The following is a 13,467-nucleotide window of genomic DNA, read 5'->3' as shown; positions in this document are numbered from 1 at the left end:
GTAGGATGTCAGCTGTAATGAAATCACAGCTTTGCCACAGCAGATAGGCCAGCTGAAATCTTTAAAAGAACTGAATGTCAGAAGAAATTACCTCGAAGTTTTACCCCAAGGTAAAAGCAAATGAACAAAAAAAAAAATATCTTTACAGTAGCTCTTCTTATTATAATTTTGAAAGTATTTTTAATCATATAAATAGATACTATTAAAAAGTAGCTATTACCTTGTGTTCAAATTTATTCCATTTGGGTCTGCAGAATTTAACATTCATTGGTATACACTGAAGAACAGCGTGTGAGGTTTCTTCAATGTATCTTTATGATTCTAGGCAACTTTAAGTTGAACAAGTGTCTGAATGCTGTATGCGAACTGTCAGCTGAATTTCAGGGAAAAAAATTTCAAAGTATTTGTTTTAGAATTTATTATCACTTGTGTAACAACACTCAGTTATTTCCCAGTATAAAATCGAGTAAATGTTATCTTATTCCTCCCTGAGTTTGTATTTTTCCTAAATGCAAAAGGAGGGTTATTAAAAAATGTTATTATTTTATGCCAAAAATAACAACAGATATAACACCTTCTCTCCTTTTTATTACTTTTAGAACTAGTACAGCTTCCCTTGGTAAAGTTTGACTTTTCCTGCAATAAAGTGCTAGTGATTCCAATTTGTTTTAGAAAGATGGTGCAGTTACAAGTATTACTGCTTGAAAATAATCCTTTGCAATCTCCACCAGCACAAGTAAGTAATAATTTAAGTTGTGGCTTAATACTGGATGGCTGCTAACATATTTTGGAGTGTAAAATGTCACCTTCTGCAATTGCAGGCTTCTGAATTTCAGTGATCACAGACTGTTGATAGTTGTTGATATTTAAATAAGATAAGATGTATCTAAATAAGACATAAAAAATAGCTTCTGTTCTCAATATGAATTTGTACAGCACTTAAGCACACATCTAGAAGATGTCCATTTTGTTAGCTGTTAATTTTTGTGATTTCTATCTGCATATGAACGCTAACATTGGAATATGTGTATAATTTTGAAAAACAGTAGTGATAAACTTCCTGGGTAATTTTTCTTTCTGGTAAAATGAATCCAGGTCTAGAAGGTTCTACAGCAATTTGCTAACTTTAAAAATGTGCCTAAATAGTCTAAAACACAATCCATATTAAATTCATTTCACTTTATAGTGTAAGTTCATAGATTGTGATGCACAAAGAAATAAAAGTCCTCTTTGGAGCTGTAGGCCACTCTGAGTAATAAAGATAAATGAATGCAACCTGTATTTGCTGCTTAAGGACAATTTTGTTGTTAAAATTCTAAAATGAAGGTGAATTGCATAGTAAGTATGATTGGACACTATTAAAAACAATGTGACCAAGAATATAGAGAGCACACTAGTTAATTGTCATTGTACACTAATTTTGAAAATAATTACTCAATTTATATTTAGTAGTAGGCCATACCATATATTTTAATTTTTGTTTTTTTGTTAGAAGCTCATTTGGATTTTTTTAAAGAAGAGTACATTATTTTCTTATTTTCTTTGTTAGTCTCTGAGGGTCTTTATACTGGTACACACAAATAATTGAGTAGTACTTAGTAATTGAGAAATAATTGAGAAGTACTTAGTAATTAAAAAAAATCTATTTTCCTTTAAGTGAAATTTATAATATTAGTTTAATTTCAGGGAGGTTTATGCTAAGTGACTCTTGGAATAAATTGCTTTTTTATTCTAGTTATAAACCTAATTTTTTCCATGTCCCACAGATTTGTACAAAGGGTAAGGTGCATATATTCAAATATCTGACTGTACAAGCCTGTCAGATTAAAACAGCAGACTCGCTGTATCTTAATGCCATTGAACCACAGCATTTGCCACAACCTGTGGAAGAGAGGTATGTATGAAAGTCTCACTTGTTTTTTTCATGTGACACTTACAAACAATAAAGTAGTATTTATCTTTAGGTTCCACAGTTTTGTTTCTTTAGATGCTATTCAGAGTGTACTTTTGCATAGAGATTTCATTTACTTTTATTCTAATGCAATCTTCATAAGAGTTCAGAAACTGAAAAATCAATTCTGATTAAAGTTAATAGCACATTAGTTAAGAGTTTAAAAGTGAACCTTAGTTTAAATCTAACCTCTCTCTGGTGGACTCCTGGAATACATTGAAAATAATCAGACGGTAGTTACATTAGATGTTGGCATTATCTATCAATCTATCTACACATTAAATAAATTTTAAATTCATGTGGTGTTTTGTGATTTTTATGATGAGTTTTATGACTTATATGTGATTTGTATGTTTGCACTTTTGTGACATCTTAATCTTTTTTAATTCATCCAAAATCACCTAGCAAACAAAGATAACTGCATGAATGTTGAGATGCTTTTAAAATGAAGTGTACTGATTTGTTTGCAAAATGAGGCAAAATCTTCTATCTTGTATCAGTCTTGTAGGAAATGGCATCTTGTACCATGGTTTAAGGACAGGAACCAGATACAAAGCAGCTCCTTTCTATGAGAATCTCCATAGCTGGTTGGAAATCAGCATTTAGCCCAGTCTTTCTTTGCTAAAAAGGGCAGTGTAATATAACCAACCAGAGAAAGTATGATATCTCTGAAGAGAAGTACTCAATGAAAACAAAGTGTTGATGTGAATAATAGTAGAGATGCTACTGCTAAAATCCTGGGAAGAAAAAAACCAAGCTGTTCTGGAATCCCCCTTTCAGTCATCTCAATAAGATTTGAATCAAATGTTTTTTGTCCAACCTTTGGAGAGCCCTTTGTGACTTTCTATCAGATAAATGTCAAAGGTGAGAAGAATCCAGGATGAAGAGTAGGTGTTCCATTTGGGAAACACTTATTGGTTTTCTATTTTGTTCTTTTAATATACAAGAAAATTGACAGGAATGTCATGTCCTGTCTGTTATTTTGGTCATATTGGAGAATACAGGTTAGGGTAAGGGGATGGTACAGACTAGATTTCCAAAGGTAGTTTCTGCAAAACAATCTTCAGTGTTTTCTGATAAGAGATAATTTAAGATTAGAATTAATGAATCAGATACCTTATTCATGTGAAGACTGATAAAGCTCCTTTCTTAAATTGCCGTGTCAATCTGAATTCAGTATCACAGCTTTTAGGACAGCAAATAAAGGGACATAAGGTATATTTGAAAAAAAATTTAGGTGATGAGAGTATTTCATCTAATAGTGCACTTTAAAATGAGTAGAGGTTGTATTGGGTAATGAAACCAGAATAGAGAGCCTTTGCTGTTATTGCAGTAATTTTCTCAAAAACCTAAATTCCAAGGTCTATTTTAAGGCACCAAAAGGAGGTTTCTGTTTTAATAATTATTTCAAACCTGAGGGAGATATGAGTTCTGTTTTGATGGATCACTGGTTACAATTATATCAGTTGACTCCACTTTGAGTTTTACTATTTTGGTTTCTTCTCCCATGGCTAAATTGCTTCAGTTCTGTGCTGCTTAGCAAGCAACTAAGCAGTTTTGCATAGTGTATAGACAAAAGAAAGCTAGTAGCAGATTATTTCTGTTATTTCATTAATCCTTAGGCTAACTAGCCATTCAGTCTAATCTATTTTACCATCACCAGATTAAATGTTTGGTGTTTTACTGTACTAAGCTATTTCATCTTCTGCCATTAAGAATAGTTTGAAATTTGCTCAGAGTTAAGTGAAACCAGAACAGAATTTGAATGTAAATGCTATGATAGCTTTTTACTGATTTTTAATTTTTTTATTCACATCTAGCATTGATGACATCTACCCAAGTAAAAAGGACTCAGATTCAGGTGTTGGTAGTGATAATGGTGATAAACGTTTGTCAGCAACAGAGGTAAGTTACCTGCCTTTTGTCTCAAACTCCCCTCCCAGCACTCATATTTTGACTGTATTTTAAGTTTGGTAATAATGTGAAAAGATTTTTGGACTCAAACCTCTGCAACCATATCCTTGACATGAATTTTACACTAAGAAATGGATAAAACAAAGATAAAAGGAGACTGTGTAGTTTTTTGGGGTTTTTTTGGGTTTTTTTTGTTTTTTTTTTTTTAATTTTTTGTCTGTCCACTGTCTGGAGTGGGCATGAGATGCTTGCTTCCAAATGGTTACAGACTTACCAATAGTGAAAATCCTCTGCAGTTTTCTGGCAGTTTATATGGTCTAGAGAATGCGAAACAAACCAGAATTCATTTCTGCTTTTTTCAACAAAGTAAACATGGTAACAGGTTACAAGCTGATGACTTCTTACATATTTTTCTCTTTGCCTGATTACTCTTTCCCATTGGGAATTTACAGTGCCCAGTCTCAATATGTTCTGTGATGTGGTTATGGCAGATTGCTATAGTGTAGAAACTTCAGAAACTTTGCAGATTTTAATGTGTTTAAATATTCTGGCAGCTAGACAATGCTGAAAAGAAACCTTCAGATCTTTTTCTGAACTTTGCTGTCTGACTGAGCAAAGAGAAAGGGTAGCTTTGTGGGATTAGTGTTGTCCTAAGCAGTTACAACTGATTCACAGGTTTTTTTTCTGAGGCACTCTTCAGCAGAACAGGGCACTAAACCCGTGTGGAGTTGAACTGAATAGATAATGATAAATAAGTGTAAATCAGTGATGATGATCTTTCTGAAATACACAGTAATGGGATTTGTGGTCTGACCTAATGGGAAATGCCTCACATTTAAAAGGATGACGTTCTTGCTACTTAAAATGATTTTACACTGATTCTTTAGTGTTTTTGTCCTCTTTTGAGGACAAAACAATTGTATGAAGAATCAAGCTTAGGTACTGAATTTATAGTTACTCAGAAGCAAATTGAACATGAATCCACTTACTCACTGATTGGTCTTTTAAATGCAATATTACTTTAAAAATCCCCATGTGGATTTCCAAGTGTTTGGGCAAGTTTCTTGGTAGATGGAAATGAAGTAGAATTGTTATGAATTCTAGACAAATCTCTAATGGTTTACCTCTAGCTGTAAGAGCATTCCGTCTGTTTAGAGACACTTACAAACCATTTTACCAGTCTTACTCTTCCTGAAGCTCAGTTGGCTTATTAATGAAACTTTTATCCCAGGATTTCCTCTTTAGCTATAAATATCACCTTTAGAAAATAGATCATGTTACCTGTAATCAAAAGATAGCAATTTAAATGTTGCAAAAAATATTTTGAAGACTACCAACAATGAACCAATACATTTTTAATAGCACAAAACTTTTTTTATATAAGAATGATTTGCTCATTCTGTCACCACCTGACTGCTGCTCTACTTTTAAGGAGAAATAGATGCTGAGATCAGTAATCCTGAATGCATTTGGTAGTAATTTTACCATGCACTTTCCTTCTGATGTGACATTTAATACCTGTGTAACACATGGGAATTGTGCAAAAAATAATAGCATGATGCAAATAAAGACTCACATGTGTTGTTAATTACATCCAGAAAGTTACATACCAAACTCTGGATAAACATTAAATGATCAGTCATAATCATTAAAACATGTTCCTAGAGGTTTTTTTTATGAATATACACTTCTGTTTAGTATGGAGGGTAGTGGCTATTGAGTTTCTATTCTTTTACAGAAAATACTACAATGTCATTTTTCATGTGTAACTTAACATAAATTAATCACTTCTTTGAACAGTAATGTAGTTTTTAGGAAGCTTGCTAATTGACTTTGGATGAATACACAGAAGAGGGAGTACTTGATGAAACAAACTGTTCATATATCTCTCTTAGACTTTGTAGGGTCCTTACAGCATCAGTTTTCCCAACTATAGCCATTCTGGGCATTTCAAGTAAAAGATATCTTGTAGCATTGCTGTGAAATTGATCATTGCAACTTGAAGACAAATTCTGCCTTAAGGCAGTCTACCATTTACCTCATCTTTTAAGAAAAATACAGCATTTTGATAATTTTTCTCCCTTCATTTGCCCTTATTTTTCCTTTTGTTAAAATTCATTAGAATGAAATTATAATGGTGTCTGTGCTTTATTACCTATATGATTGATGCATTAGTACCAGCAGGAATATATATGAAGAATCTTTCAAAGTGCATTTTTGATTCTGATTTTTCTATTATCTTCTCTTGCTGTCTGAATAAAAAATAAAACTGTGGAAGAAGGAAGTTGGATACAGTATTCCCTGTGAAGGAGCAATACTTTTGTATTATCCAAGGCTGCTTTGGACAATTTTTGTTTCATAGTATTGTGGTAGGAAACACCTGGAAAATTAATTGCAGAATTCTGTAGGTCCTGAAAATGAGGCATAACCTGTTAAAGGAATATTTTTTTGTTGCCAAATTGAATGGTCTGTTCCTTTTTTTTATACCAACACTCCAAAATATTTTCTTCAAAGAATATGTTACTCTGCTGAGGAAAAAAAAGATGGTACCTGTTTTGGATCCAGAACTTCTAATAATGTGGGTAGGAACATTTTAGTGTACTGTTTTAAAAGGATAGTTGAAAAATTAACACAGCATGAACTTTGATCTAGAATAATCAAATTTAGTATTTAAATGTCATATGAGATACATCCTGAAAGAGAAGGAACTTCACTGTTACCTTCGTTGTCTGAATTAATTTATATTGTACCTGTCTTCTCTCTTTTTTTTTTTTTTTTTTAAGCTGTTGGATTGTCATTGCTTCAGATCTAAAAGACTTTTGTGCTTAGGGTACTTGGAGTGTCATTTATTTTCTGTTGGAGGTACTACTTGGTTTCATTTTAAAATATCATTAATTTTAAAATTTGAAATTTATTTTGAAAAGGCTTTTTGAAGCCCCTAAGCACCTTTTTTTTCCTCCTTAATTTTTTTCTCCTTAAGCTGAAGAATAGAGCCAGTGAATTCATAGAGTTAATAACGTGCAGTTTATTAATCAGAAAGAACATTCATCGTGGTCCACGTTTACAACATGTCCAGGGTATTCTTGGAAAATAGGAATAACCATATGTATCTTTGATAGGGTTTTTAAGACAAGGTGGATTTGCTCCATCCTGTATCACAAACTGTAGCTTCAGGAGTTAGAAAAAATACTTTCTACGTAGATTATGAACATCTAAAAGTAGCAAGAATGCCAACTTCGACTAGAAGCTAGCTAGAATTAAATAACTGATTATATGTAACACATTTCATTACAGATCTTTTTTGATACAGTGGTCTGAACTGATAAAATGGGGAATATAATTTCCTTTAAAAATATTTTCCAAAGATATGGAACAAAGTGCTATTTGGATTATAGCAGTTATAATTACAGAATGCATGTATGGAAAATGTATGTACAGAGTAGCAAGTTACAGAAACACAGAGCATATAATGAATCAGCAGCACTCACAGACTTTCTGGAAAATACATTTGCAAAGTTCTGAGACTGTTGTAGTGGTAAGTTCTCTGTCTCAGGGGAGCAAGAATAAAAACTTGGCCTCTTCTGCAAACTGTGGTTTTGCTCTAGCTGACCTCAGGAGGGGATGTGAGCGAGTCCCACATGAGCAGGTCACAACTGGCCTTGCAGAGAAACAGAGCCATAGTGGCCTGGGACAGAATTGTGTCTGTGCTTTGTTGTGCAGCTGCTATCTGTATATATCTGTATATATCTATATCTGTATATATCATAGACTTTGTTATAGGTTTGTTAGATACAAGTCAAGATACAAGTCAGCTAATAGATAGGTTTGTTAGATACAAGTCAAGATACAAGTCAGCTAATAGAGCTGAAAAAATGGGTGAGCTTTTAAGTCAGAAAAAGCTAGTGTACTTAAGAGTCTGTGTTTTTTTTTTTTTTTCAGCTCTGTCAGTTAACATAAAGATGATGCCTTGCTTGATGTTAATCTTGCTTGCTGTAGGCATTCAGTTCTGAAGCTGCATGGTAAAGCAGGGAAGAAGAGTTGTGGAGGGGAAAGAAAAAGGGCTATGGTATGAGGCTCAGTGTTTCTACAGACTTTGGTGACTACAAGGAGGCCCCATTTATAGCTGCCCCAGGGAAGCACAGAGAGCAGCACAGTGCAGTGGTGTCAGTGCAAGAAGATGACTAGTGCTGTGAGTAAGACAGGAAAAGAGGACATTTTAATTGTTCTACTTGGCAAACCTCATTTGAGGATATATTCAGTGTGACTACAACTTCTTACAACAGGATATGGTAATGTTAGATGCTCTGGTATTCTCTCCCAGGTTAATTTGCAGCTCTTTAGTGAGCAATCTGGTTAACATGTACATTTTTATCATTCTTGGTTTGAGCTGGGACTAGTGTTTCTCTTATTTTTTCCTAGCCATCTGATGAAGATACTATCAGCTTTAATGTTCCAATGTCGGACATTGTGGAAGAAGATCATATTATAAAGGATGATTCAGGTCACCATGCTAACTCAAGAAAAGGTTGGAATGTAACAAACATGAAAGCTAAATACAGGGAAATTCTGTTGTTGATTGCATGCTTGCCTACTTACCCAGAAGGCTTTATGTATGCATATGCAGTTGTGTAAAAATGAAAAAAGTATGCTATTTAGAATTTTTTTACTATACTGAATTCAGTCTAGTAATTTTCAATAGCAATTCCAAAAAACTTGCTGCAACTTGTCTCAAGAGTTAATAAGATCTGATTCTGACTGAGGGAAGAAATGTTACAGTTGGTTTGAGCCATGCTATCCTTCAACTAATATCAATGTTCAGTAATTTAGCAAAGTTCAATAACCGAGTCTACTTCTATAGCTGCACTTAGTGTATATATAAAGCTTTTTTAGTCAGTCAGCATCACCTCTGGAAACAAGCAAATCTCTTTGTGTTTTGTGAGAGATCTAACTTTATCCAATTTTTAAAAAGTAACTTATATTTTTCTAAATTACACTAAATACTGATAAACAATGGTTCTCCAAGTTCTGCACATAGTAATAATAAATAGCAGAATGAAGTCAGCACATGAAACCACATGAATAGGAGATGGCACATCCTCAGTTTTACCCACTTAAATGAACTTCCATGGAGAAATCATCAGAATTTGGTAGAATATGAAGAGAGATAACAATTTTATCCTGCATGTATTAGCAAACTGGAGAGGGTAAGTCATAGGATCATATCTTTGGAAATAGTATATGTAGGCAAAAGACTGGGACAGGCTCAAAATAATTTTGCTGGTTGTTTGATGGGTTGTTACAGCATGGTAACACTGAAGTTGCAATCAATTGCAAGTCGCTGCCTAAGACATCTGAATTTCTTAAAACACTGCACAGTTGTCCAGCTGTGTTCTTGTATTTGTACTGGCAGGACAGACTTGGTGTTGTTCAAAACTGGCTCCAATAAGCCACAGCCCTTCTGATATACAACTGTATATGCCCAGGGAATGGACTTATTACAACTTAGCAATTGGAATCACTGTTTACTATGACAGGATCTTAACCTGTTTGAAATTTTTAATGAGAATTTAAACTTCATTTTTCAAATCATTCTTTTTTTTTTTTTTTTCATTGCTGTTTTAGTGGAATTCCATCAAGGATCTTCTCACACGTTTGTCAATAAGTCACGAGAGGCAGAAAACCAGTTTGATGAAGCAGATACTCTTACTACTGAATTTATGAGCTACATTAAGGCAAGCTTGTAACAATATTAAGTGGGGGAAAATATTTCTGCTACTTTCATAAGTGCAGAGTAAACAGGAATGATAAATAGCAGATATTTTAATGAGTAAGAGACTGCAGCTGATATTAATTATTTTAAAAATACACAGAAAGCAAAAATAAGCAGGTAGGTTTAAAATTATTACAATTGATCTAGGACAATTTACCCAAAACTTTATTTAGGATATGTGAGAGTTATCCTTTAACTATGTTTAAGGCTTTAAGAAAAATGGCAAGTTTTTCTGTGCTATTAGTTTTATATTTTGAATCCAGTGACTTATTGTGTTTGTTACATTGCTAAGATGCGAGATGACTTTGCTAGCTGTGGTGGCTAAAGTTTTGAAGTAATGTTATGGTAAAGTAAAGTACATTTTCTCAATTTTTTAAATTTATAGTAGCAGTTGAGAGATCCTTAAAGACAAATTATATCAAATCACCTAGAATAAGTGCTGCATTTTTGTTGTCCTATGGTATGTACCCTTGTTACAAGAAAACATCATGGTCTTTATTCCTGTAAGGTGAAGAAAGATGGAAAAGAATGGCTTTATTCATTCTACTAGGGATTGTCACTGGGAAATGAGCCATCATTGGAGAGTGTTAGAGAAGCTGGTACACTCTTCAGTGTCATATACAGCAGAATTGGGTAGAATTTATTGGTACAGGATGATGCAACTGATGTGCTAAACACATGACACAAAAGACGATAAGCCTCTGTTTTTGCTGTTTCTTCTCTAGAAGTATAAATGCATATTCATTCAGAGAGCTTCTGTCTTTACTGGCAGCTGAACTACTTCAGTGCTCCTGTCTGTCTGAGATGAAAGAGTTGCAAGACACCAAGTGGAAGCATAAAAGGGATTCAGTTTTTCAAATAAGTAGCACTTCATATTTATAGGTGTGGGGAATCTAATATGACTACATTGAACCCAAAATAACTGGCTGACTGATATGAATTCCTGGATGCAACTTGTGTTCCAATTTGTTTCTTTTAAAAAAGAAATGATTCATGGCTTTCAAAATTGTCACATATGAATCCTGTTAATAATTATGCGTGAAGTACATAATTGTCACTGTTTGCATGTTTAGAATTTCCTTGCTTTGTAAACAAATCTGGCTGCAGTAGGAGAGCAAGGAGAAGGAGAGTTGGGATCGTGCTTAATTGAAGCATTGTTTCTATATGCCAGAAAGTCACAAATGGAATCTGGGACATAGAACAAAGAATTCTTATGCTGCTTGACTTTCTTGTCACAGTTAAGGGAGGGTAAGGGCTGTTGACCTCAATAAAATCTTCTGAATAGAAGATCTTGTGATCAGTATCTTAAGAGTGAGAAACGGAGCAGAGTGTTGGATTGCTTCAACCAGCCAACCTAAGATGTTACATAAATTAGGTCACGGCTGAGTCGGAAAGAAAAATTTATCCGCCTACTTAATTGCAAAGTTCAGTTCTCATTATCACTTTTGTCTGCTTACAGAGCAGAGCAGCAGAGTGTGATGAATTGTTGAGAATAGAAGAGGACACACAATGGCAAGCAGACGAAATGTGAGTAATTTTTATCTATCTATTAATAATTAGCTATGTCATTTAATTAGTTTGACCAGGATTGGTATGACTTTGCTGTTTAATAATTTTGTAGATTTGGAGGCATGACAATAACACAACCTTGCACTTTGTGTGTGCTCAGTGTTTTACATTTTATTGCTGAATAGAGTGGATTATTATACTAATAATTTGTATGCCCCAATAACTTTTTATCTATGTAGAATGCAGTCTTTTTAAATTAGGTACTTTGATATTTTGTTTATTAAAGTCATTGCTGAAAAAAGAACATCCAAACTTGTAAGATCTAAATGGAATGTACATTTTAAAAATCAATTTAATTAGAAAACATATTGTATTCTTTTTCTTACTTGTCATAATTTTAACCTTGAAGCAATCATTAGTTTACAGGTATTACTTCCAGAGTAGAACAAGTGAACATCAGTTGTTAAGTGCATAAGGGAAGGAAATTCAACATGACTGTACTGCGAAATTGTCACTCATCAGAACAGTGTAGTCCTATATAATGTTAAAAAAAGATCCAAACCTGAAGGGAGGAAAGAATAAATACTTTATGAAAAAGCCTTATTGGCAGAACTAATGGGAGGTTATATTTCTAATCCCTAGAAAGAACTGTAAATGTTGAAAAGCAAAAGAAAGCAAGCTGGCCTTTATAAAAACTCTTTGTATATACTATTCATGCTGAAACAATACATGGGATGAGTGACTTTAAGAGTCAGATATTGGCAAATAAATTTTCAATTTTAGAAGTAATTTTGTTTAATTGAATGCTTAAAGTTTTACTTCATCACATTTATTTATGTATGTATTAGGCTGGGGGGCTTAGTTAAGGACGAAGTGTTGGAGAGTTTTTTTCAGAAGAAGTTCTTTCCATAAATTCAGCAAATCCCAATGTGCAAAGAGGCTGTTTTTCCCCCTATAGTGTTTGCATGCTAGTTGGAAGGTGCACCTCTCACACTGAAATTCAGACTACCCTTGATAATTGCTGTTGTACCTTTTTTTTTGAATGTTTTTGTTTTCTGTTATAGAATAAATTTATCAGAAGAACAAACTATTGATATAGCAATGATAGAACAACTAAGAGAAGCTGTAGATTTATTACAAGATTCCAACAGGTATGCTTACAGTAGCTGATATATAATAGTATAATAATATAATGTAATATATTTATTTTTTTTTTCTGAATTATATTAGAGTTGTCTTTTAACCTACAACTGAAAGCTTTCTGGAGTTACCAAGTGCTTTGCTAGCATACCAGTGTGTGCAAGGCAGTTAAGAAGGAAACTCAACTTCTCTCTCTAGTGTCTAGACAAGATTCCCAGTAAATTAAGAAAGTATAAAAGAAACCAGAGGTGAGGACACCCCTTAACCATTCATCTCATGTACACTACTGTGATTATCTGAAGTTTTGTGTAGGATTGTCACATTTCTTTTAGGGACTATAAATTTTCCTCTTACTCATGCTTGCTATATATCGTTGGAATGAGAAGGGCTTCTGGCCCATCTTCATGCCAATTCAATGAAGCACATAAAGGAGGTGCCTGAATTAGTGGTGGAGTTTCTTTAGTTTTCTGAAATCCAAAGGAGGAAGAGGCAAATAAAGTTATTTAGATTTGCCCTGACTACAGAAGACAAGCTTTTATAATTTAGATGCCAATTTTATGTGGCCAGAGTCACAAAGAATAGCTCTGGAACTGTGGCTAAACAAAAGAGTAAGTATTTAGAAGTAAGCAAGTGATTGCCCTACTGGAAAAGCATGACAAGAGTGGTGCCTGTAGTTCTGTCTGTCCGGATGCTTGCTATTGCTTTTCTTAGTGTTATCACCTTCAGAAATTAAGTTAATTTCAAAACTCATTTTAATTCTTACTTCTATGAAGCAGCTGGTTTGCAGCTTCATTTCTCTGAAGATCAGAAACTTCCTTGTCACTTCAACCTTAAGTATACTTGGTTCTCTTTCCTCCCTTGATAGCTACTTGCTTTTGTGACTACACTGTTCTTTACTTTAAATGCCTGTTTTGAACTGCTTTTTCAGTTCAAAAGCAGACTTTTGTACTTTTAGGACAGAAATTGATTCCTGCTAGTATTTCTAGAAAGACAGCTGGTTTTATTTTGCAGCATGTAAAGAATACTTGAATTTTTGAATCATACACTAAATACTTGAATCAAAAATATTTATGCTTAATAAAATGTTGTAAAATTAGGAAACAATTAGGAAATCTCTTTAGTTCCTTTAGCTTCCTAGTACCATTGATTCTGCATCTCATATGAGGCTTATTACTTTCTCAGA

General features: G+C 33.7%; 1 protein-coding gene across 1 annotated transcript in view; it reads left to right on the top strand.

Annotated features, from left to right (window-relative positions):
* The window catches only part of LRCH1 (leucine rich repeats and calponin homology domain containing 1), a 113,571-nt gene that overhangs the window by 60,089 nt on the left and 40,015 nt on the right, over nt 1-13,467 (top strand). Inside the window, exons 4-11 of the mRNA XM_053971102.1 lie at nt 5-110; nt 600-736; nt 1,767-1,894; nt 3,772-3,856; nt 8,285-8,390; nt 9,488-9,597; nt 11,095-11,162; nt 12,209-12,295. Of these exons, the coding sequence (XP_053827077.1) occupies nt 5-110; nt 600-736; nt 1,767-1,894; nt 3,772-3,856; nt 8,285-8,390; nt 9,488-9,597; nt 11,095-11,162; nt 12,209-12,295 (827 nt within the window). The remainder of the gene's footprint in view (nt 1-4; nt 111-599; nt 737-1,766; nt 1,895-3,771; nt 3,857-8,284; nt 8,391-9,487; nt 9,598-11,094; nt 11,163-12,208; nt 12,296-13,467) is intronic.

This window comes from Vidua macroura, chromosome 2, assembly GCF_024509145.1.
Source record: "Vidua macroura isolate BioBank_ID:100142 chromosome 2, ASM2450914v1, whole genome shotgun sequence".
Lineage (NCBI taxonomy): Eukaryota > Metazoa > Chordata > Aves > Passeriformes > Viduidae > Vidua > Vidua macroura.
The sequence above is the reverse complement of the archived record's forward strand: the minus strand, read 5'-3'. Positions and strand labels throughout refer to the sequence as shown.